This window comes from Tympanuchus pallidicinctus, unplaced genomic scaffold (genome assembly GCF_026119805.1).
Source record: "Tympanuchus pallidicinctus isolate F22 unplaced genomic scaffold, pur_lepc_1.0 scaffold8, whole genome shotgun sequence".
NCBI classification, from domain to species: Eukaryota; Metazoa; Chordata; class Aves; order Galliformes; family Phasianidae; genus Tympanuchus; species Tympanuchus pallidicinctus.
In genome coordinates, this window is record NW_026294802.1 from 15,020,163 (window position 1) to 15,044,787 (window position 24,625).

General features: G+C 43.3%; 1 protein-coding gene across 4 annotated transcripts in view; it reads left to right on the forward strand.

Annotated features, from left to right (window-relative positions):
• MEI1 (meiotic double-stranded break formation protein 1) overlaps positions 1–24,625 on the forward strand; it is a 36,300-nt gene that overhangs the window by 1,603 nt on the left and 10,072 nt on the right. For 3 of the 4 annotated variants that reach the window (XM_052667259.1, XM_052667262.1, XM_052667260.1), the window contains exons 3-22: positions 1,084–1,134; positions 2,669–2,742; positions 3,378–3,483; positions 4,152–4,355; positions 5,532–5,659; positions 6,198–6,312; positions 7,087–7,203; positions 7,765–7,864; positions 10,304–10,438; positions 10,982–11,096; positions 12,626–12,723; positions 13,045–13,186; positions 13,837–13,948; positions 14,574–14,634; positions 15,829–15,926; positions 16,650–16,824; positions 16,930–17,077; positions 17,634–17,906; positions 20,847–21,012; positions 22,779–22,883. In XM_052667259.1, the coding sequence (XP_052523219.1) occupies positions 1,084–1,134; positions 2,669–2,742; positions 3,378–3,483; positions 4,152–4,355; positions 5,532–5,659; positions 6,198–6,312; positions 7,087–7,203; positions 7,765–7,864; positions 10,304–10,438; positions 10,982–11,096; positions 12,626–12,723; positions 13,045–13,186; positions 13,837–13,948; positions 14,574–14,634; positions 15,829–15,926; positions 16,650–16,824; positions 16,930–17,077; positions 17,634–17,906; positions 20,847–21,012; positions 22,779–22,883 (2,523 nt within the window). The remainder of the gene's footprint in view (positions 1–1,083; positions 1,135–2,668; positions 2,743–3,377; positions 3,484–4,151; positions 4,356–5,531; positions 5,660–6,197; positions 6,313–7,086; positions 7,204–7,764; positions 7,865–10,303; positions 10,439–10,981; positions 11,097–12,625; positions 12,724–13,044; positions 13,187–13,836; positions 13,949–14,573; positions 14,635–15,828; positions 15,927–16,649; positions 16,825–16,929; positions 17,078–17,633; positions 17,907–20,846; positions 21,013–22,778; positions 22,884–24,625) is intronic. The other variant, XM_052667261.1, reaches the window with a different exon arrangement.

Below are 24,625 nucleotides of genomic sequence, written 5' to 3' on the forward strand. Positions count from 1 at the left end.
GGTGGGTCAGCCTCCCAGCAGAACACAGCGTTCAGAGAGATGCCAGAAAGTGGCTTCAGTCCCTTAGATCACGAACATCTCTCACTGTTTCTGTTTGCACAGCAGTGCTGTGGGCAAGGTCTTTGAAATATCTAAAATCCTGTCAGAGGAGAAATGATAGTGTAAATGAGGAAACGGTCAGACAGGAAGAGAAAGGTGGAGGGTATGAATGCAAATGCTTTCAAAGAGCAATTATACTGTGTTCCTTGAAGTCCACAGTCTCATTTGCACATCACAGATATGTGCTTTGTGCGAGGTGACTTACAAGCCCCTTCCCTTGCCACAACACTGAATAATTCAAGCTGCGTTTCCCAGCTGGTTTCCCAGCACAAACTGTGCTTTGCGCATTGGAAACAGCTTTATTAGAATGTTGTGCAGGTTTCATTCTCTCGGTCACACAAATTTTTATTGAGCACTGTCTGCACACAATCCTATACAGATGTGGAGGGAGTAGTGCTTACGTCCAGTTCACTCCTACGCTGTAGGATCCTAAACCAAATACCCCAGAAGACAGAGGTGTACTTGCATTTCAGTGCTCTGTTTTTAAATAATCAGTCTGTGTGCCTCTCTGGAAAGGTACACAGTTAAATTTTTAGGGGACAGCTTTGCTGTAATTGATTGGCATTTTCAGTACTGTAGAGGGAGAAAACTTGGTGAGTAAGAATAAGGGTAAAATAAGAAGGACATTTTATAGCTGGGCTTTGATTCCTGTCATTATGTAGTGTTGTAATTCAGATGTATGATGATGGACCAAATGCAATGGTGTTTGCAGTTTCATGTTTACCTACATAGGTGGAGCCACTGACTTCAACTACAAAGCACATAAAAAATTCTGAGAGAACAGTACACCTCGTGCCCCTTTTTCCTGGTTATGAGGGTGCCTTTTGCAGAATTCACCCTCTTCTGACAGTCAGATTGGCCTCTTGTGAAGCAGGGGGAAACTGGTCCTGAAATAATGTGCAGCTATTTTTACAAGAAGGCTTTACAGCACCAATGATCACAGGCAAAAATGAGTTCTGCAATTGATTGTGCTTTATCTTTCAGGGATGTGTCATGCAGTAGAAGACAGCGATGCGCAGGACCAGTTTGGAGAAGGTGAGGTGCAGGTGCTGTGTGCCAGTCAGTGGCAGTCTGTGAGAGGCATCCATCTTGTCTGATAGCTCAGCTTCAGCACAGCTTGAATTGAGGAGAGCTTCTATTTTCTATCAGTTGCAAAAGTGATAAGCAGACCATTCCAGTATTTAGTGGTGTGTCCATGTGAAGTATGTGTGCATTTAAACGTTAGCATTTCTCCCTCGGATTCTGTGTGTGCCATCAGAAGGGTAGCACTTGTGGGTAGCACAAAGCCCCATCTTTGAACCTGACCAAATGGAAATCTTCACATTGGCTTCACTGAGCTTTGGAACCTAGTGCTTTCTCCTCAGGACAAACAGTATTTGGGACGTAGCTGTACAGCTTCTAGATTCCTCTCTCTTAGCAGTCCTTCATTTGTAATCTGGAAACGCCTGCAGGGCTGAGAAGAGATGTCTGCAGTCCTATTAACCTTGGGCGTCTCTGCTGAGTCTTGTGATATTCACAGAGCAGCAATTTCCTCCTGTCCAGCCATGAGAGATGAAAGGAGATGTAACCAGCTCCTTTCAGGGAGGTATCAGTTTTCAGACACGTGCTTGAAAAGCATTGCAAAGGTGAGAGATCTTTCTGTCAGGATGTGGTTCTGCTGATAGATGGATGATTTCAAACAGAGGAATTTTAACTTGATGATACCTAATTATTGAATGTTCTTAGAAATAGAACAGTTCTTAGGAATTCTGAGAGTTCCAGGCAGGAAAGGGCCATTAAAGCACCTATGTATCATCTGCCTCAAGATACGCCTCTGCTCAGAAAGTTGGCCCTTCTTCTAAAGTAGGTCTCCTAGATAAACTCACAGTATTGCCCTGGATATACCAAGAAGTGGTACATCTAGAAGTCTCTGTGGTTTTTTTTGTTTGTTTGTTTGTTTTTGTTTTTTTTTAATGCTTTCTTAGAATAAGAGTAAAAAGAATGTATTAAAGTACCGTGTGCCCTGTTTGAAATGAGTCATGCCATGACAAGAAGATATAGCCAAACTAGCTTTATGAAATCGTATGGAGTGATATTCTGTACTGTGCCTCAGTTAAGAGTCACAAAGATAAGTAGGGCCTCAATTTATGGAAAGGTGTAGTGGATACCTACATGTGTATGTCTGGTAGACTGTAATGTTACCTTCTCTGCAAGGCTGTTTTTAAAGGCCAGTTTTCATACTTTAGGATGCCTGCTCTATTCAAGTATCAGATTTTTTCATGGTTTCAAACTTGGGCTTTGTTTCCTTCCTTCCTTATATTTACTTGATGTCCTGATAGACCCTTTATCATTTCTATGCATGGGTTGTGGTGCTGCTAGAACAGGATTGCTGCTGTAATGTTGCTGCAGAGAGCCTCAGCTGGGCTATCAGAACTAATAGCACTGGGGCTTTGCTGTTACCCTGCACTCTCAGCAGCCCCACGTTCATTTAATGGCTAAGCTCTTTGCTCACTGGCCTGCTAAAGCCCTGTGGAGGATGGATTGTGAGTGCTCTTCAATGTGAATTACTGATCCCATTTCTTCTGCCTAGTTCTTGTGCAGCTTATAGTGGAGCTGAAGTCAGAGCAGTACTTGCGCTGCATTCTGGACGAAAGCCAAAAAGAGGTCAGTGAAGATGAATTCTCTGCCCTTCCCTTCAGTTCTTTAGAAGTTGAAGAGATAAAAATGAGAGGCCCTGTGAGACTGCAGCTACTGCTTTGGGATGCAGCTTCTACCGTAGTGGGACGTCCTAATGCCAGTTCCCCTGCTGTGATTTTGGCATTGGTGTCTTCTCTGGAGTTTTCCTATTGCTCTCATGGCACGCTGTAGCTATATGGCTTCATAATGCTTTAAGGGAACCGTGTGCCTTCCTCAGATTCTTCTTTTCCTCCTTTCCTGCATCAGTGAAATGAGGAGCTTTCACAGCACTCTGCTGTCTTCATTCCTAAGTTTGTGGTGGTCCTGTGGGGTGCAAAAAATTGAGAAATAGCAAAAGCAGGGAGAAATTGAGCTGGTTCGTCTGCTCTTACAGGAGCTGGAGGGGAAAGGGGCAACAAGAAAGAGATTTCTTGGATAAATTAAAGAAACACTGTTGTATTTGGGGGATTTTAGGTAGGTTCAGAGTTTTCCTCTGATTTATCCTAAATGATGAAAAGAACCTGGTTTAGGTGAAGATCCTGTTTTGGAGACAGCATATTGGTTTTTGTGTCTTTCTAACTGTGTACTGTGTGAAACATTTCCTTCCTCTGTCTCCTCTACAGCTGTGCAAAGCAGCTACCAGGAGAGGCAGCCTGCCCACATTCACTCTCTTGGGCAAGCTAGCAGATGCTGTCCCAGGCTTTGCTGACATACTGGTGGTGGAGCACAGTGAGTAGCCTTCATGCTCCACTGAAGGGTTGTAGTCACAGCTCTAACACACATAAGCATGCAAGCACTGTCTTTCCCCTCCTGTGTGCATTTACAAAGGTTGCACAAGAATCTTGTCCCTGAAGATGAAGTGGCACGCAGACCTCCTGGGTTGCTGGTCAGTACCTCAGTAGTAGGCTTGGTGTTGTGCTCTTAGCCATCCTGACAAAAACAGCCTCTGAACTGTGTTTGTAGGCATGCCTTGTGAGCGATACATGTTTTGTTTTCCTCTCCTTGGTTCAGCTTCTGGGGTCTGGTGGTGGAAATGCAAATGGTGAACAGTTTCCTCCTTGGGCCATTTTTTACTGTACCTCTGCTCAGAGACTCTTAGAAGCATTCCCAATGTTCATGAATGTTTGACTGGATCAGAGGGAGAAACACTGGTGAGGTAGCACAACATCCATTGGTATTTGTTAATCTATGTACACCAGCCTGTGCAGTGGGCTTGTGCCAGTTGTACTGGTTTTGACTGAGAGACGAGATAGTGAGTGGCTGTGTGGTGCTTGGCTGCCTACTGGATTTAAATCACAGCACAGGTTTTTGAGGGAAATAGGCTGATGCTTTAAAAAAGTCAGCTTACAAGTCAGCTCATTGGTATGAATGTTTGCCATTTCTGTTCCTCACACTAGGTAATTTAGTGGATCATCTGCTGGTGGGCTTGATGTACCCAAATGAAGGTGTAAAGGCTGCTGTCTGTTACTTGTATGGCAAGCTGTACTCCTCTCCTGTTGGCACAGAAAAGCTCTCAGCACACTTTGAAGAAAGGCTGTGTGGCCTCTTCTTGAATACTTTTGGCCATGCGCAGACAAAGGAGCTGCAGGTTAATTGCTTGGGTAAGGCACTACTGAGAGAAACTGCAAAGTACAAGGGAAGGTTTAGAGCAAAGCAGAAATCCTTGGATGGTTTAAGATATCCTGATATAGGTTGGGCTTTAGAGGAGCTGTTTTTATGCTCAGTTGAACCAATTGATCCTTTCTGTTACTAGACAGCAGTGAAGTAACCCAGACCTGCTGTTTTGCTCCCCCAGCCTCTTTTGTCCCTAAAGCCTATGGTTGCCTAGCACTGATTAATCTTCAGAGTTTCCTCAGGGTTTTCCCTGTGATTTGACTTGCCTGAATATGATGCTATCAGACTCAAACTGCCTGAATGCAAGCACACTGCACAGACAGGTGGGTTTTGTATAGAACCAGAACAGAATAACATTTGGAAGGGTCAGTTTTGTGCATTTATTCTTCATATTGCACTTACCAGCTGTTGGTAGAGAGCACAATTTCAGCCTTCCTGGCACTGTTTGGTTGCAAACAATCCAAGGATTTCCTTTTCCTTGTAGGATGCAAGCAGGAATTGGCTTGCTCTTCAGATCTACTCAGCTGCTAGGAAAGGATGATGATTTCTTTGAAAATTGATCTCACGCCTTATCCCTTGTGAATTTGTGCCGATGTGTGCAGGTGATTTGCACCAGTATCTGTAGCAGTGCTCTATACTTTTATACTGAAGGGTTTTGTTTGTTTGTTTTTCTATGTGTGGATGTCCTTTAACGAAATGCAGCCATTTCAGCAAGAGCCTATGAAAGCAGGAAGGGAAGATAAATGCCACGGCTCTAGGAAGTATTCCAGGAAAAATATCTAGTTAACTGTTTGGTCCTTGGCTTTAGCATGGTGAAAAATGCAAATTAAGAGCTCTCTAAAGAAACAATTTAAGGGGAAAGTACTGGAGCGCAGAAGACAAGTAGAAGGCTCGAGGGGTCATTTACTACTGCACATACAGATCTCTGAGGAATGAGGAGCAATCAGACCTGGCAAAAAGAACCAGTGACAAGGGGTTGCCAGATGCATAGCTCATGGCACTTTCTGTTTATGTAAGTCAGAAGAAGCTTGCTCTACTTGAAGTTAGGGTCTTTGCTCAGAGGGCTGGAAAGAGAAGGAAACTGACAAGTCTTTGGCTGTAAGTACTTCTGAATTAATCCCATGTCCATTTTGTGATGCTCACTTTTGCTCCCCTTTTTGCAGGTTTGCTGAAGGAGCTGCTGAAATCTGACCGTTTTGTATCCATTCTTATGAATAATTCAAAACCAGAAGAATCTGAAAACCCTGATTTGTTAGAAGGGGAAAATCCACTTCCACTCATTCTCAAAAAGGTGATTGATGAAGTAGTCTTACAGCATGCAACCTATGACTTTTTAACACATTGTCCCTTGTTCTGAGGTGAGCTGTTAGTAGATGTAGGAGTTTGATAGCCTGTATTGAATTTTTATTTGAGGCATTTGGGTGCTGTCACCCCAACACTGACCAGCAATAGAGACTGCAGTGGAAAATCTGGGCATACCATAGGTCTCCTTATTGTTCATTCCTGTATCCTAGAGTTTTCCTTGTGGCCTCAGCTGGTTTTACTCACTGATGCTTAAGTTCTGATACAGCTCTGGCAGTGCTAACATGACTAAATATTGAGGTGGAGCTATTCCTATTCATAATACTATTTATTGTGGTTCTCACACTGTATTTTTGAGTGTGTTTAATCCAGTATTTTATCTTGCTTTGCCAAGTTTAACCAATGAAATGTGTGTTAAAAGAGAGACCTTCATTTATGTTTGAACTTTTTAAATTTAGAGGAAACTGTCACTCCTCATACCTGCACAGTTGACTTCCTCTCTCCTTTTTGCTTTTGTTTCACGACAGCTTTTGTTGACCAGAGATGAGATGTTACAGGCAGCAAGCTCTCACTGTATGGCTGCAGTGCTGGTTCACTCTCCCAGCAGATATGCTCCTGCCTTTATCCATGCTGATGTCCCAGGTGAAGAAGTGCAATAACATTGTATTGTCCATCTCCCTGGCTTTTTGTTCTAAGAATCAGTCTGGCTCCATGCAATCCCCGGATGACATAATCTATGCAATGACCTTTTAGTATCAGTAGAAATGTCTAATGTGATTTTAGAAACAGTAGTGAAAAATGAGTTTTCAATTGAAAGTATAAAAGTAGTTGTCAACTGGCAAAATGGGATTTCCTCAGCAAGAATTTGGTCGAGGAACCTCTTGAAGCATAGGTGCAAAGTCTAACCTGGCTGGGTTTCCATCTTATCTTACTAAATATTGTGAATTTTCATAGAATTTGATCTGGTAGATCTGGCTTCGGAATATAGCTTTAGGAGATGGTTTGTTGTTCACTCTATTCCCAGAAGACAGAAGTGCTTTGATTTTGCAAATTCTTTGTGAGATGTGAAAGTTCTTAGGAAAAAAAAGATCACCGCATCTGTGTTAAAGCTTGCTTTGTGACTTCATTTACGCCAGAGGCTAGAGCCACAATTCAGCTCCTGCCTGTTAAGTTTGTGCTGGGAAGAAGCCTGCCTGGGGGACTCTGCTCTCCAATCACCGTGGTTTGAAGGCTAGCATGCCTCTGAGTATTCACTCCATCCTCCATTCCTTCCATTTCATAATACATCCGTTCTCCCTCTGGCTGTCAGTATGATTCCTGCTTTCTTCCTCCTTCCTCTGCTCTGTTCTAGGAGCAGCTTTGCCACGCTGTGAGCCTCTTACCGGGGCGACCTTATTTGTATGTGTGTTTTCACAGAATTCCTTTTTGAGTGCCTCATGTGCAGCAGTGAAATTCTCATCTGGTCAGTGTATTGCTCGCTGCTTCTCCTCACCGAAGAGCGCCTTTTCTTCTCCAAGTGTCACACAGTGTATGGTGAGTCATCGGCCTTTCTGACAGTGACCGCCAGTAATATTGCTGGCATTTGTTGTGCCTCTAGCTGAATTTCAGTGCTTTACACACAATCACAGTGTCAAGTCAGGATGGATAAAGGACTGAAAATGAGTACCTATCGGATGCGTTTGTGATGTCTACCGCGGCTTGAGTTTACAGTGTCGCTGTCCTAATGAGTTTCTGATGAGCATGCATCCACTATAATAACCAGTGACTGTGACTATAACCTGACTGCTAGTAATAGCCAGTTATCAGGAGTTACTGCTAGGTACCTCTGTGGAGGTGTCAAAGGTGGTTTTAGGAAGAAAGGCCAAATTACTTCTGTTTTCTGGACTTCCTTTCAGCAGTGGGAGCTGATGCCCGTTATCAGGGAGCTGAGCGAAAATGATGGCTTGGGCAGTTGTTTCAGACAGTGGCTCAGAGGAATGATTGTTCAAATCTTCCTTCCTTTCAAATATTTGTTTTTCTCCCATCCTGGAATTTGGGAGGTTGAGGGGGGGGGGGGTTAAAATCCTCCTCTGTAAATTCTCTTGAATATTGCAGGCATAGAATCTCTGGTGAGAAGTCTCCAGGATGTCCTGCAGTTGAACAATATGGAGTTACACAAGCAAGGGCTCCTGCTCTTCACTGAAATAGTGAAACGGTAAGGGATTGCCCCTGTCAGACTCACAGATGCAGAATTTGATGCCTAAAAATGGAAACTGTTGGTTTTTGAGTTCTTTTTCCTAGGCCAAATATTTGCATTTCTTGAGCCCTTGTGTTTAGTCCTGTGAAGAAGGGCCTGATAGCTGTTTCCAAATCTCCCAGCTTGCCTTCTTTGTGCACATTTCCACCAATACATCTGCCTCTCCCTGCTTCCTTGGCAATCTGGGGAGTGAATTCTCCTTTCATCTGTAGGCATAAAAGGAGGCAAAGCCTAGGAAAGTCCAGGTATATGTGAGCCAGCTGGCTCCTGCTAAGTGACAAAACAGAGCATGTACATTCCATGGCTTCTAGTTCTCTGTCTTCATCTGAGCTAAATTCAAACAGCAAAAACAAATTCCAGGCCGAACTATTAATGCGTTCTGTCAGTTTCTCCCCTTGTTTTCTGCTAAGGAATAACATACTCTGGCTTGTTTTTCTTCTCTGCTTCCTGTTCCTGCCTGTATGATCTTGTTCATGTCGTGTTGTGCTAGTGACAGAATCTTGTTTTTGCCACTTAGGTCCCCCAAGAGAGCCCTAGAGCTGAATTTTGGAAATGTCAGTCAATTTTTGTAGCAAGTGCTAGGATAAAAAGGAGAAAGAACAGTGTGATGAGGCCAGTGTGGGATCTGTCAGAAAGAGAAACCAAAATGTGGGAAACACTAATTACAGCATTTACACTTGTAAAACAAAGAGAATGTTCTATGCAATTACTCTCATTTTCTAGCACACACGTCCTGTTTCTCAGAGGCTTACATTTAAAATGCCATTTTATTTTAAACTGTTTCATATGGAGAAAATGGTCTCATGCTGGAACATCTCTTGGTTTTCCTTGCAGCTGGGTTCTCTTACTCTGTAATTGACCCCCACGCTCTGATGTTATCCAGACAAGATGTACTGCCTCTGTTGGCACTGTCAAAAGTGTCAGGAATGGTGGGAAGCTCTCTGTGGAGTGCTTTTCTCTCCCAGCACAACCACAGTGGCGCACAGAGTTTGGGATCCAAGGACATGGGGCTGCAGGAAGGTGCAGGAGTTCTGTATTTAATGCATTTGTTTCCCTGGCCCTGCAGACATCACAGTACACCATATTGCAAGTGGGTTTGTGCCTCTTGGGTGAGTCAGCAGTACTCCTCCATCCCTTCTCCTCTGCATGAGTCAGTGAAGACTTTTTTTCCTGATGTGTTTTACTTCAAAGGGTCAGTGATTAAAGGAAGGAAATAGAAAGGATTAATAAAAATAGAATATAAGTAGAAACAACTTGAAGTTCAGCACATATGGCTTGGGCCAGAGGCTGGTCCTGGTGCCTGCGTTCCCTGGCCTTATCCCTGCCTTGCCCACCTCTCTGCCCTTTCTTGCAGCAGAATGTGAAGTGACTGCCAAGCTGGATTTGCTTCCACTGAGTGGCTGAAGAGTGGCTCTGCCTCTGTTCACTTTTTGCCTGCAGCTGAGCTACTAATTTAATTTCTACTGCAGTTGATTCTTCTCTCCCATTTGTGGAGCACGTGCTCCTGGCTTGCCTTAGTCTTGTCATGTCTATGAAAATGGAGTAACGGGGAATACTCTGGCTTCCAAGCCTGGCTGCTATCATGCTCTGCTTCTTTTCTTGCTTTGCTTTTGGAGATACTTTCTGGCAGACCATTAATGCCTCTTTTCCACATGTAGCTGCTTACCTTCTCCTCTCTTTCACGAGCGTACCTGACTTTCCAGGAGTCAGATGAGTCATTTGTACATCTCTGCCCAGTAATGGGATTAATGGCTTGTCATCCCTCCGTGCTCTCATGCTGAGTGCTCAAAGTCATTGGGTCACAAAGTGATCAGATGACCAAAATGGTCACTATCAAGAAAAAATGTCGAAACAATTGAATTATGGTTGTTTCTGTTTTTTCCTGTTTACTTCTCAAGTTCTTGAAAGTCCCTGTCCCAGCAGCATCCAGCAGTAGAATCACTGCAGGACTGTTAGAGAAACTATTCTCTTGGCATTGTCCTTCTTCTACTATGGTAGCGTTTGCTTGTTTACTCAGAAATACGAATTGTTAGATGAACCTACAAATGCCAGAGCAGATGGCCTCAGCATAAAGTCCTATACAGGGACTGTGTTTTGCAAAGCCTCTTTTTTCATGTGTTTTTCATGTCAGTATGTGCAGGCACAGTACAAAGTCATCCAGACTGTAGGTTCTTTTCATCATGGTAGGACTCCAGACCTGCTGAAGTTCACTCTTTGTAGCAAACCCTCCACCTACTCAAGTTTGAGACTGCATCCTTGTGAGCAGCTGGCTCTGAATACTAAAACTCATGGCTGGAGCCACATGGCTCTTCACTCCGTTTGGTCAAATAAGGAGAGGACAATACATTTACTTAACCTGACAATATTCTCCTTGCTTACTCTGTTTCCTCTTTGCAGGCAACCGGTGGAGATTAAATTATTCACGAACCGAGGTATATGTATAGATGCCATTGATGTTTTGATGAAGACAGTGGACTGCCCAGTGCTGGAGGTGGTAGTGGAGGCTGTGAAAGCTGTGGCAGCTTTTCTGAGGTAGGCAGGAAAGTATTTACAGGCTTTTCTTCAGATAGATCTGAAGAAATGTTGGTCTCTGCAGCTCCCCTGTGTCTGTGTGGGTGAGTGTGCTCTGCAGTGGGAATTCTGGCTGAGATAGGCATGGGTACAGCAGAGCTGGCTTCCCACCTACCTGCCAGGGCTGCCAGGGTGATGAAGCTGTGGTAGGCAGCAAGCTGCTGCAGCAAGGACCTAGCATCTCCATCAGGCTTGTTCTGCAGCTGCTGTGACTTTGGCACACTGTGCCCCTTCCAGACAGATAAGAGCAAGTATTAGACCGTGCACAGTTATACTGTGCTTGATTGTAGTGGGAATCTGTGATGCTGAATGCAGTGAGGGTGTGTTTGGGCTCGTGTCTGAGAAGGAACTATTCAGACCTCCTGACTTTTGTGTGCTGTACTGGAGAGAGATGGCAGTGGCATATTGCTTTCCAAAGAGGAGTTAATTCTGCTGGTGTTGTCTTCCCATGCAGAATGTCCCCAGCTGAGAACATGTTCATTGTCTTTCTTTCTGCTTGTTCAGGAAGGATCATCTGAGCTCCCCTCCAGTCCCATATGAAAATCTGCAGAAACTACTGGAGGCAGTGCTGAAGCGATGTGTCGACCTTTCCCCACCACACAGTAGCAACAAGCATGAAGTAAGTCAAGAGATACTGTGCACTTTGGTAGTACCAAGCAGGACAGGACGATCCTCCTAGCACAGCATGTGGAAGTTGCATGTTTTTTCCATCTCCTTACCTGTGACTGTTGTAGTCTCTGGTGTGTCTTTTGATCCTCATGGCTTGAGATGGTAACAATCTTTATCTATGAAAATGAGTGCTGGTGAGTGCTTTTTCTAAATCAGTGAAAACATGTGGGGCACCATTTTAGTATATTGCTCTCTTTATATGTTCAGTGCTGCAAGGTAATTTGAACCTCCCTTTCTTTAGGCCCCCGCCTTGTAGGCTGTGTTAGTCAATCTATTTTTTGGCAATGAACATCTCTTACTGTGCCTTCAGACCAAGACAGTCACGTTGTATGCACAGTGGTTCCTCAGCGAGGGAATTGGTAGCTGCTGCTTGAACTGCAAATTCTTTACTGTTCCTGGAATATGCAGTTAATGTGATGTGCTGCTGGGACCTGTGCATCTGTCAGGAGAGCTCTCATAACTGATGGCCAGTGACATGACAAGGGCTGAATCTTCTTGCTCTGTGCTTAGGGCCACTTAAGTTTAGATTGCATGTCTGAAGTGGCAAGAACATCTTGTGGGGGTACCAGAACTCCAAATGCTTGTTGAATTGTCCTTAGGTCCAAATTGTTTCTTATCTAATGCCTGTCTTCTCTGCCTGGAGAAAACAGGAGAGCTTTCTGCCCCATTGGTAGATGTTGGTCAGTCTATTTGTGCACACAGAGCTTTGTGTCCCTTTCAGGATAAAAAAGCTTTACAGAAAGAAAATTAGGCAAGGCAGTAGCGAAATCCAGTCTGTGTTTAGTGAGTGTAAAAGGGAAATGATTGTAGCTGTGATTAGGTGTTACAGTATCAAATGGGAACTATAAGGAGTTCTGAACTGTCAGGCTCCAATGCATTGCTGTGTTCTCCTCTGGCAGTATTTAGAGAAGACCACCACAGCTTGTTAAGGTTTAGAGGCAGATTTTGAGTTCCAAGTGGTTTGTTCACAGTTTGGGCAGATGACAAATTCTGACCTGGAACTTAGCTTCTGGCTGAACTCAGTAGGACACGCTGTGTTAGAACAAAGGCCAGTATGTGCATAATTTTTTACAAATCTGAGCCTAAGTAGTGATTTCTGAGCAGGGAGTGGAACTGTTCAGTGTTGTGTGAAGAGTAAATGGAAGGAACAAAATTAAAAAAAAGACAACACCCAAGTTTTCCCAGAAGGGTTTGAAGCTGAGTGGCTTAAAGCTCAGATTAGACCGAACCATGGCAATACAGGCTATACTGCCCAAGGGATAGAACTGGTGGATTTATAATTCTGTTTTCCATAGAAAGAGCTGTGTAAATCTTTTAACTCTGCCTTCCCTAGGGAGAGCGCAATAATAAAAAAACATCCATGCAAAAGGAGTGATTGAAGTATGTTGTTCCTCCTGCTGCTGGTATCAAAGAGGAAATCAGTTTTTCTTTTTTTCTGACAACAGTGAATACAACATTTTGAAGACTTCTGTCCTTTAGCAGGGTGATCTCCTGTTATCGATGTCCCAGAGCAGAGTTTCTTGGAAATATGGACTGCTATTATTCAACACTCTGGAAAGTTTCAGAAATGCTTGCAGGTGAGGACAAGGAAGGAATAAGGATGGGTATCATGTGCATGTCTATCCATCTATCCTTGTGACAGAGTTCCTTTGTCAAACCCCACCACTGAAATTCACAGGTGGGTTCAATGCATGGCACTTGTCAGTTAAACAATAAGAGAAATGTTTAGTGACAGTGAAAATTTTGTCACACCTGTTTGTGTCCCCTAAGAAATGTGATTCAGACCTATGAGGTTCTCTCATGTCTTCGGTCACTGAAGAACTCCTTGGAAATAAGACAAAACTGTTGGTGATGTATGAGTGTTTCTCTCTCCTCTGGCACCTGCTATGTGTTTGTAGGTTAGCAGTGGAATTACAGAGTGACCCCATGGCCCAGGAGAATGCTTTCACTGCTCCCTGCTCAGAGAGCAAGGAGACGCTGAACAACTTTTCTGAGTTCCTGTTGAGGATCTGTGACAGTCTCTGCATCCCCATGGTCATGGTAGAATTTCTTTTGGAATTGTTCTGTTCCTTGGGTACCTGGAAGGTGCCCTCAAGCACCAACAGTAGGTGGCATAGGTCTTTTTGGGAAGAGAGCTTGTAGAGTAAACCTAGAATAGCAGAGGCATTTGCCACCTCTCCAGAGCTGACTTTGGTATTTGTTATACAGTTCATGCAAATGGGAGTATATAGTCTCAGAGGGTGGAGAAATTCATAGTGCTGTTTCTTGCTCATTGAATTTGGGTAAAAATTAATGGACTGTGGTAAAATTGCTCAGTGACCTTCAGCAAAGGTGAGCTGAGTTGTTCTGCTCGGAACATTTTAGTGCTAGACTTAAATGCTTGTGTTTGCCACTGCCCAATAAAACTTCAAAGCACAGGTATTAAGCGCTACTGAAGTCAGCTGCATTTCAGTGTATTGTTGTGTTGCATGCTGTGCCAGAGTTAGCCCTCAGATCTGCAAGAGCAGTTATGGCCAGAGTTGTAGGGGCAGCAATGTTAGTTGCTGCCAGGCATTTTGGTGGAAGAATTGTTCCTCCATTTGTCTGGACTTACTAATCTTAACTTTCTGGGGGGGCAGGAGACAGGAGGCAAGCTGCAGCTTTCAGCGTGTATTGTGTATCGCTCATCTGTTCCTTTCTTCCTTCTGCAGAACTACCTGGAAACATCTGTCAGTTCCTCAGTGATGGAGGTTTTCATCTCAGCACTTAATACCCTCTTTGCAGTGGTGCCAAATATGAGAGATAAGTTCTCCAAAAAGCTGGGTATGGGGATGGAATCATGCTCTCTGTGCTGTTAACTGATGGAACTTCCTGCAGCAGCATGTTGCAGAGGCAGGGAGCTTAACCAGAGTGTTTGTGGAGGATTATGTGACATGATTGTATGAGTAAGAATGGAGTACACAGTCATGATCAGTAGGATGAGAGAGTTATTTGGTCTAGCAATAGTGATTGGATAGATTTTATTTTTGATAATTAAATTATATCAGCTTCATCTTTTCCCCTGGAACATTCAGAACTGGCTGTTCCTTTGGATAGAGATTATGCTGGAATTGTTGGTGGGCATTCATTGTGTGGAATTCTTATTCACTCTGTGTATTTCTTGCTGTTTGTGCATCAGAGAGATGATGCAGATTTCCTCTCTTCTGAACATATAGATCTTCCTTTCTCTTTCTGAGAAGACAAACAAAACTCAGAGTCCTTTCCAAACCAAACCTGAAATAGTTTACTGTGGGAGAGCCTATTGGGGAAGCCTAAAATGTATTCTTACTGAGATGGCCTGCTCTATTTGCTAGATTTGCGTGGAGATGATTAGGGGGCCAGTCTTCTGTTTTGCCTTATGGTACATATTCTGTGCTCCTTTGACGTTTGTGTCTTGCTTTCTCTATAGCATCCTCCTGCTTCATCCGACTGACACTGGAACTGAAAGCCAGATTTTGCTCTATACAAAGGTATCGTTGTATGTGTATTGTGAGCAAGTCAAAAAGACAGAAAAGCAGATCATGCCTTATTTAATGCACCTGAATTAAACAAGGGAGGCTGAAAGACTTGAGAGCAAAATATAAACACTTAACTGTCTGTGGAAAAGCTGGATGTGTGAGAAGGGAGAAGGAGTTAGGAAGGGCAAGAGTAAATTTTCACAGCTTTGTGAGAATCCTGAGTTCCACTGTAAGCTGTGCATACAGAGATAAAGCAGCCTGACTTTTAAATAGTGAAGTTGGTGGGTGTTTTGTAATGAAGTAACAGTAGTATGAGTTCCATCTGAACCCTGGCTTCCAATACATGTATTACCACTACTTTTGTTCCCTGTGCCATCATATTATGTAAGAAAGGGAAGGGAGGAGGAAGACTTCAGCAGGAGGCATTGCAAAGAATGTTCTGTAGCAGAGGTTGTGATTTCTAGGTTGAGGAGGACTGAGGGAAACTTCCTTTTGGTCTACAGAGATGTTTTACCTCCTCTTTCCTGTGACTGCATCTAAGTAAAAGAGTAAACAAAATACACAGCACCCTCATCCAGGTTACCAGTTTGAGGACACTTGTGCGTGTGTGGGGTGATCTAGGTTTCTAAATGCAATAATGTACAATACAAGGATGCTGTGCTACACTGCAAAGTTGTTTGATTACGTGCTGTTGGAATAACTGGACAAAAAGAAATACCTAGAAATAGAACTGTTCTCACCCCTTTAGTCTTGGTATTCTTCCTTGTTCATCCCTGTAAACACCATTGTGTCAAAAAGGTTTGCAGTGGTAAACTGGAATCAGTTATGTGGAGTGGAATCGATTATTAGGAGCCACCCTCATACAGCCTTCTTTGCACAGTTCAGGGCCCTGCACTTTCAAGACTTCCTGTGAATATAGGATTTGAGGTTTGTGAGAGTATCCCACTGTATTCATGTCATCCCAAGGCATCTAAAATTACTGTTGTCATCATTACTTGCACCTGCCATGTCTGAGAGCTGACTGTTCTCTGGGAACTCTTGATTTTCCTGGAAGCCTGGGTTGGCTTCTGGAGTCCAGTAGTGACAGAGCAGGTGCTTGAATATGATGAGTGAGTAAACCAAAGTCCTGGCAGACAGTTTGTGACACTGAAAGTGTAAAGAGGGTGTTTCTAGCCTTCTTACAGTATTTTCTGCTCTTCTTTACAGTAATCCTGCCTTGAATCAGGCCTGCTCCAGCTTCCTCTGCAACTTATGCCTGAGCCTTTACTCTGCCACAGGGAAGGAGAGAACTTCTTCTCAAGAAGGCAAGTTTGGGGTTTAGTGGCCAGCCTCTATTTAGGCAAATTTAAAAAAAGAAAAAAAGAGAAAGAAAAGATGAAGGAAGGGATGGGACACAGGAACATGTATCAGTTCTATTTAGAGATTTCTTTTGTTTTAAGAATGAATCAATTGAGATAAAAGCCAGAGAATGGTTTTAGAAGAGTTTGGCTTTACTTGAATAGATGTGTGCCTATGGTTTCGTTTACATGGTGACATTTATTAGCACAACTGTGCATGGATTAATTACAATAATATTAGTTGCCACAGAGTCACCCTTATCTGGGAATTCAAGTCCTTTTTTCCCTCTGACATACTCTATTTTTCCTGTCTATACTGCAGCTTTGCATTGTAGGTCAATCCCAGATAAGTGATGAAAGTTTTCATATCACGAAATCTACTTTTCTACTGGCAGTGGTTGGTCACTGTACTGTCAGCATCAGAAAGAGTTGAGAACCTCAAACAGAAGTTTCTTTTCATCCCTGAGGCTAGCTCTAATATATCAGATCTTATGCCTGTATTCACACCAAGTCATGGAGATACACTTGCTGTTTCATGTACTGTTTGCAGACTGTGAGGTACTAAGTTGGCTTTGGTATTTCTTATATCAGGAGCTTCACTAATTTAACATGCTTGAGTTATAGGCAGATAGGTGCTTCAGTCCCCCCTGTTTGTCTTCCCCTGTCTGCTCATGTTAGTTTTATTTCTAGAGCAAGAGATATCTGAGCTCCTGCAGAAGAGTCTGCCTCAATTAAACTACACAGTTGCAGAAAGCCTTCTCCTCCTGGCTGAAAACCCTGAACCTCTCTCCTTGGATCAGTCTCTTTGCAACCACCAACATTGCTTCATACTCCTCTTATACTTTGCCTACACCCTTGGAGACAGGTGAGCCAAGAGCATACAAGGTAAGTGATTATGTGGCCATCACACATATGTATCAGTGGCTAAGGCATGTCTGATTTGTTTCTGCTCCAATCTCCTTGAATGCAGGTTTGTCCCAGAAACTGAATTGTTTTTAGCCATAAGAAATTTTCTCCTGCTAGCACAGGACCACCGAGACTGGCCCCCTCCATACGTACTCAGAGCTGTGCTTTACCTTCTTGCTGTCTGTCAGGACAAAGGCAAAGCCCTGGACTCGGTAAAAGATTTCTTTCTGAACACTTGAACCCTTTTTGTTAAAGGTTTTCTCAGCTCTCGTCAACCCTCTTGTAGAAAGTAATTTGATGCAGTCAGTGATGAATGAGAGAGGAGTGTATGATGCATATACACTCTGGAAAGTTAGCTGTGAAAAGCCACTAGGGGATATAGATTTGATTGAATAAACTTGTGTCTGCGTGGGAAGCGTAAATGTGTTGGATAGGCTGTGAACTCACATACAGAATATTATGAATTTCATAGCTCCAGTCTCCTGAACACATCCACAGCCTCTGCAGCAGGCTTTCTAATGTTCCCATATGGACCTTTGCTGCTGCACAGCTTTGAGCACTGCATAAAGCCTACAAGTTTCTTAGCCTTTGTGATGCAAATGGGCTTCACAAAATGATGTTTAACTGATGTATTTGATTGTCTGGTTAAAAGGCAATGTGATTGTTTTTCACAGTAAAATCTCACTGCTTTGGCTTTTGGATATTCACTATTTGGCAGTTATTTTGTTGTCTCCCCACCTCCCCCTTTCTCTCCCACACATTTACCAGAGGTCACTGTGTACTGTAAAGAGGATCCTGGATAATCTCCCAGATCTGAGCTTGGTCTACATTCATTGTCCTCTGCTGCTGAAATTCTTCCTACATTACCCTGAACTTATGGGCAGATTTGGGCACCAGGTCCTGCAGCTCTGGTTTTCTTGGGAAGACTGCAATCATGTGGAGACTGAAGAAGATGCTTTTGGCACGTCTGATCAGCTGAACAATGCTAACCCTTTACTTCCCATTCTGAAGAGCAATTCCAGCATTTTATTTATTTTACTGGTATGTGACTCACAAGGACCGACTGTTATCCTGGCTGTAACTTAGGGGGATCAATTAGGGCTTTTTGGTTATTAGAGCACTTAATGCTGCTGTTCCGAGGCCAAAGATTCTGCTAGAAGGGCCCTTGAGTTTATACACAGGCTTCCACCTTGCATCAAGCCTGATAACAGCAAATGGGATTGTGAGAATGTGCTACCCCTTTCTCTGTCATCCATTCACTGTGATAGAAAGGGAATTTTGAGAATTGGCTAGGAAGGGATCTGAAAGGTGCTGCTGATGATTTCCATGCAAGGAAATCATGGGCTTTTCCTTTTCTCTGTCCAGAACACAGCTGGATAGTCTAGATTCTTTTGGGGCAGCCTTTTAAGAACTTGCTTTGCTAATTTAGAAGCAATGGTATTCTACTAATAGATGAGAGGGATATGAGGAACAAAGAATGTTCAAAAGCAGCAGATCTTGAGGGCTTGGATTTCTGTTTGCTCGGGTTTTTAACGGGAGAGCCTTGCCAGAGATTTTTGCACTGCTCGGAGTTTTCAAGACTGCAAGTAGCACACTGCATTGCTCTTAAAAGTTAAAATACAAAACTCAGAGGTCTTTGCTCACTTGCACCTCTCCCACCTGCCCTGTCACCCCTGCATTGGTGGCCACTTGTCCTATGACTGCCTACCCAGCTGCATAAGTAAATCCTTGTTACTTCCACACAAGAACACAAGATTTACATTTATGCCAAAAGCTAACAGCTGTGATGTTTCTTCTCCAGCCTGTTACAGTAGGAATTTTTTAGATTCTACATATGTTTGATGTATCATCGAGAATAGAAACCAATGTCAGCAAACAGGCGTTTGCTGACAATCCATGTTTGAAGCCAGGTTTGATTCTGAGTGGGCACCCTTGTGGTGTTACAAGCTGGCATGTGTTTGTTCTAACCTTAGATACTATAAAGTAAATTTTAATATCCAGATTATGGAAATGACTGACAGAAGGGCTTTTCCATCAGGCAGTTCTTTAACAGTTAGGGAGATATTACAGAGTAGATAACAGAATCCAAGCTTTTATAGTATTGCCAGAGCCATAGTAAAAGTGATCCATGAGTTGACAAATCAGTGCAAATTAACAAAAAGTGTCCCTAGAGACTTGTCTATCCCATTACCTTTGGCAGTAGCTCTGGAACCCATCACTCCACAAACTAAAAATATACATCGCAGGTCTATCACTACACAAAAGGGAAATGATGGCTCCTTCTCTGAATCATGCAGCATTCCTACTTTCCCCTTTCCTGTCCTGCCATGTACTTGTGCAGAAACACATTAATTTAACTCTGTCCCAGTCTTTAAAGTGAGTTGTAATAAATCACAGGCTTTGACAGTCTACCTCTAAGCTGGGGAAGAGCATAATCAATCTGAATTTAGATGGCCTAATAAAAGAGTGCAATGTCCTGAAATAAATATACTGTCAGAAATAAACAAAACTTATGAGGTGAATAACCTCAGCTTGAGAATCCACTAGTGAAATGGAAAGGCCTCTGCATGGTGGGGTGAAACAGAAAGGAATGCCCTTCCAAGGATGATTTATTTGCTTTCTGCTTTTATTAAAAGTCTGGATTATATAGAACAGATGGTTGTGGCTTCATCTGAGACCTTGAGATCCTGAGTTGGGAGGAAAATGTTAACACAGTGAAGCATTTACCAGTGCCAGGAAGGCTGTGGCCCTCGGTTAGCACTATTCTGTGCTGTGTGTGTTCACCTGGGGATGAATATGGTGTGATCACACACTGGCCCACTTGTCTTCTCCATGCTCCAGATCTGAGCTGACCTCTTGGAGAGTAGTTACAGAATACTGATATTAGATTCCATTCTTGAACGTTATATGGAGTAGGTATGTATATATGTAAGTGCAGCATGTTGTGCAGACGACTCTCAGGCCTTTATTCCTGAATGTCTCAGATGTGGGCAGGAATTAGGCTAACAAAAGGTTTTTTTTTCTGGCAGAAGCAGCCTGTTCTTACCTTAACTGCTTTTCTTGAGTACAGGTTCCCAAAGATAGCAGGAAAAGGCTTAGGGCAGGCTGTAGGGTTGGTAACATTGCTCAGACCAGTTTTTGTTCCTGCTTACCTCATTCTGCTGTACCATTTGCAATGCAGTAGCCAGGACTACTGGGAGAGGAATGGCAGTGCTGATGTAATTTATGTTGACTGTCTCATTATGTCAGCACTATGGGGCATTTTCTGCCTTGTCTTTATGGAACTGCATCTATACATGCTCTGCAGGTAAATTTAATATTAAACACCTTAGCAACAAACAAATGCCCAAATTAAGGCTACTGGCTGTGGGATTTAGCTCAGAGACTCCAGACAGCTCTTTATTCAGGAAGGCTTGTGGGCTGAATGCTGTATACATTACTCTTCCATTTTCAGTGACTGAGTGATTGCTTGTCTGGTTTATGTACATTTCATGCAGTTTAGCTGTTGTGTTGTTGTTGTAGATAGTAGGCTGCCAACCTCAGTCTTCTGAAAATGACTAATTACGAACTGACTCACAAGCTTGATTTTAGGCAAGCATCTTAATATGCGGCCTGATTTTTCAAAACAACAAGGAGAGCAGAAGTGCCAGAGGCTCTGTGTTCTTGGAAACAGGGTCTTGGCTTTGTGAAATCATTTTTCTAAAGCCTTGACCTTAAAAAATGTTTCCTCTATCCTTTTGTGCTGGACTGGGGCGTTCCATAGCCAAGTAGATTCTTTAAACAGGATATTAGTCAGTGCTGCCTATCAGAAGAGAGTCCTCCTATTTTATCCAGTACTCCATTTAATCAGGACATAGTCAATCTGAACAGTGCCTTATTAGAATGTTTCCCAAGACACCAGATTAGCATAATGGTATTAAATAGAGGTGATTTTTCCCTAATCAGGGCAGAAAGATAATGTGTGTGTTTCTTTCCTCCCAGGACCTGGTCTGCTCAAGTTCTGTGGAGGTGTCTCAGAAGGTGTTGATGGCTCTAAGGACCTTTCTGGAAAAAAATGAGGATGTATTTGTCTGTGACCTCCTCCGGAATCAGTTCCTACAGATTCTGCAGCAGCTACTTGTAGAGAGTAGCTCGGCCTCCTTACAAGGTGACTCCCCTCTTTGACTTGGGTCTTGTGTTGTCAACTAACCAGGGAGGTGGCTGGCATCATACAGTGTGGGATGAAGTGTTTTTGAGCTGCTGACGTAGCTTTGGTACTTATCTACATGAGGAAACATACAAACAGAACTTTACTTATTTAATTTTCTTATCCAGAGATTCTTGTTTTGAAGTGTCTTTTTCAGATTTAAGTTTGTTCTTTTATTGAGGTATGATTGTTAAACTGAGGCAAGTTTATGTTGCCCTAGGTATTCACGTGGAGAGCTGTGCTGGTAAGTTTTTCTGAAAGACAGAATCCTTTCTGCCTCCTTTGTGCAAGACAGCTGGGTGTGCCTGAATTCAGATGGTTTCCAAGGCACAGAGGCTGGGCACAGACATCATTTGAATCATTCATGATATTGATCCCCAAACAGGATCTGTGATATTATCAGACTTTACAATTCTGTTAATTCTTTCAAACATTTAGCAGGGTTATGATTGGAGGAAGTCTCTGTTTTCCTTACCAGCCCTGGCAGTGGAGTAGGGACTGTTAACCTATCAGTAAAGGTGCTGTGAAAGCTGCCTGTGAGCCTGAAATGAAAAAGGGAGCAGAGCTGGAATATCTTCAGCTCTTCAAGGACAGGAGTCCAAATCAGCTTTTGGCTGTCCTTAAAGGGGGGCACTAACACTACTAACTGCTCTGTCGGGGTGTTTCCATTGCCCAAAGTCGGTATGAAAGCATGAAAGGGGCAGTTGTTTTGCCCTAGCTTGAGGAAAGTCTGGTAGGCTGGAGTAGAGGGGATGTTAAAAGTAGGAGCATGATAGTATAGAATGCTTTGAAATGTGCATAAAGAAGGCAATGTTGGCATCTGCTAGAGCTATCTTTTTTGGAATTGTGCACATCATGAATTAATTAGCAATTAATTACTGGCAGCCCCATGCGGAAAGGCAAATTTCATCAAGAACACAGTAATGTTTAAGATACCTGTAAATATTCTGTCATCAAAACTGAAAACTCCTAAGTCTTTGTGGAGCTGTTTTCTGGAAATGAGTGCTGCTTGCTGTACGTATGGCTCTGTTCAGTACAAAATCCTTACCTGTTAGCAGTGCTGTAGAGGATAATAAGCTAGAATCACCAGCTTATTACCCTAGAGTTACGAGGGAGGGATGTGTTTGCTCTGGGAAGCTGGTGGTCTGAAGAGCCTCATTCTTGCATACAGATCTGCCACGTAGGCTTCTAACATCTCATGTCTCTGTTCTGCCCGCTGGCGGTTTTCCAGCCTCACAAAATCCAGAACAAGTGTTGCACAGCCAAGTATTCTGAGCTTCTGGCCTGCTGTCGAGGTATAGGCTGCTGGTGATGGTCAAGTAGATGGGAAGAGGGTTGTCTGGAATGGGCTGGTGATTCTAGCTTATTAAATATATGAATTTGAATGTGTAATGACCAGGTCTCTTACGTGGTTTATTAAGGGTGTAAATAATGACCCTAGCCTCCTTCTTTCCACCTTTTTTTCCAGTTATTCCTAGAGTGGTACTGGCAGGATCCAGCATGTAATTCAGACCAACCCACAGTTCTAGAAAGGGGGCCATGTCCAAAGGAACTATAGAGATGAGAATGAGGTTGGGAGAATGTAGGTGTGTTTCAGTGTGGAGAAGGGGAATATTTGCTCCTTAACTCACTCTCCTTCCTGAGCAACAAAGTTAACAATTCTTGACACACTTAGAGGTAGAATGTTAAAGTTCACTGACAAACTGAACTGTCAGTATCCTTCATAGCTAACAGGAACCTGCCCATTTTGCTGAGCCTCCTATTCCTGGTGCAGCTGCGGAGCAAGGGCATGAGGGAGCTGGACAGCACAGACTTCAAGCTGCTTCACCAAGGTGAGCTTGTGTGTATCCGTCTTCTCCCAGGGACTTTGATCTGTTTCAGTAGTTAATACATAAGATGATGAGGGGCTGGCTCTTGGTCATTTGAGAAGTGCATTACTCTTACTGTTGTTTTAAGATACTTTCATAGCCAAAGTGTTGCAAAGAGCTCTTGTTACCAGTTTAGGCAACAAAATACATTTTTTCTGCCTCTTGCAGAGGCAGATGTCTTTTGCAGTACATTTTTTGTTTGAAAACCTCAGAAGGTGGTTGAAATATTCTTGTGGCCATGACTTGATTTCAGAGCCTGTGACTGTTGTTGATGTGATACGTGATGTGCTGATGTGCTCTGTGTGTCGTCCTTCTCCATCCATGCTTGGTGCTGTGGTTTAGCCCAGCTGGCATCTGTAAACCACATAGCTCACATCCCCTCCAAGTGGGATGAGGGAGATACTGGAAACAAAATAGAACTGGAAACAAAAATGGGTTGAGATAAAAACTATTTACTGAAACAGAAGAGGAAAGTGGAAACAAATATGCAATGATAACAATATATATATACCCTCAATGCAATTACTTACCACCTGCCAGCTGACACCACGCTACCAGCACAAAGTCTCACCACCCACCCGAGTGAAATACAAACAGCCCCTGTGCAGTGACTGCCCTACAACTCCCTACAGCCTTACAGGTTTTCACATGATGTTACTTGGTATGGAAGAACCCTGTGCCTAATTCAGGCAAGCTGTCCTGGCTCCGCTGTTTGGCTGAAACCAGGACACTTGCTAGCACAGCACTGAGATCCTGGCCCCAGGGGTGTCCTGTGAACCAGCCAGTGGGGACCAACAGCCCAGTGTAGCCAGACTTCCCCTGGGATGTGAATCCAAATTATATTGGTCCCAGCCATTGGCAGGACTTGCCTGCTCCACTCCTGAGACGTAGAAGAGAGGAGTGTGTTTGTTTATTCCACGTATCCTGGCCTGCTCTCGTCTGCTGATTGTTAGTAGATGACTACTTCTCTCTTGCCTGGCAACTGGAGATTCATGCAGGCCATCAGTGAAGGATACTAGAAGAGTGTTCAGCTGATCATTCTCTCACCTCTTTCTGCTCTGTCAAATTGATTTCTACAGAAGACTTTGAAGGGTTATCACTTTGAATTAGAAATGTTCCATGTCTCAAGGCTGCCTGTGTTGTCCTTGTAAGGAAGCAGTGTTTCTCAGACATTCATTAGCTAAGGGAACTGGGACTGTGAAAGAATCATGTCTTTTTTATACCGGCTCTTCTTAGCCTCTGTAATTTCAGAGCATGGCTTAGCTGCTCTCAAAAGTCACAAGCTCCTTCTGCTTTTTCTTTCTGTTCTGTTTGTTTTGTTTTTCTACACAACTCTCTCTCTGCCCCAGCCACCCCTTCATTCCCTGTTTTACTTCTCAGCCTATGTTCTTGAAGGAAGAGTGCTCTTCTCTGATGAGGCCTACATAAAACCAGCCTGTAGATGGAAGGGGTGTAGGGAGGCATGTCAATCTGTTTTTTTTTTTTTTGCTTGTTTGTTTTTGAGAACTGCTTACTTAGAATTTAAGCTTTCCAAAAGATCTCCTATGATAGTGCTGTTGAGCTCTGCATTCCTGCATTTCCCTCACAAATTCTTGCTAAACACTGTTGCTAAATATTTGGTGCTTCCAGCAGGCACGGTGCGTTTATTACTTCTGTGAGCGGTGTGTCAGGTGAAGAAGCACAGCTCTTCCTACCATCCTCTGGTC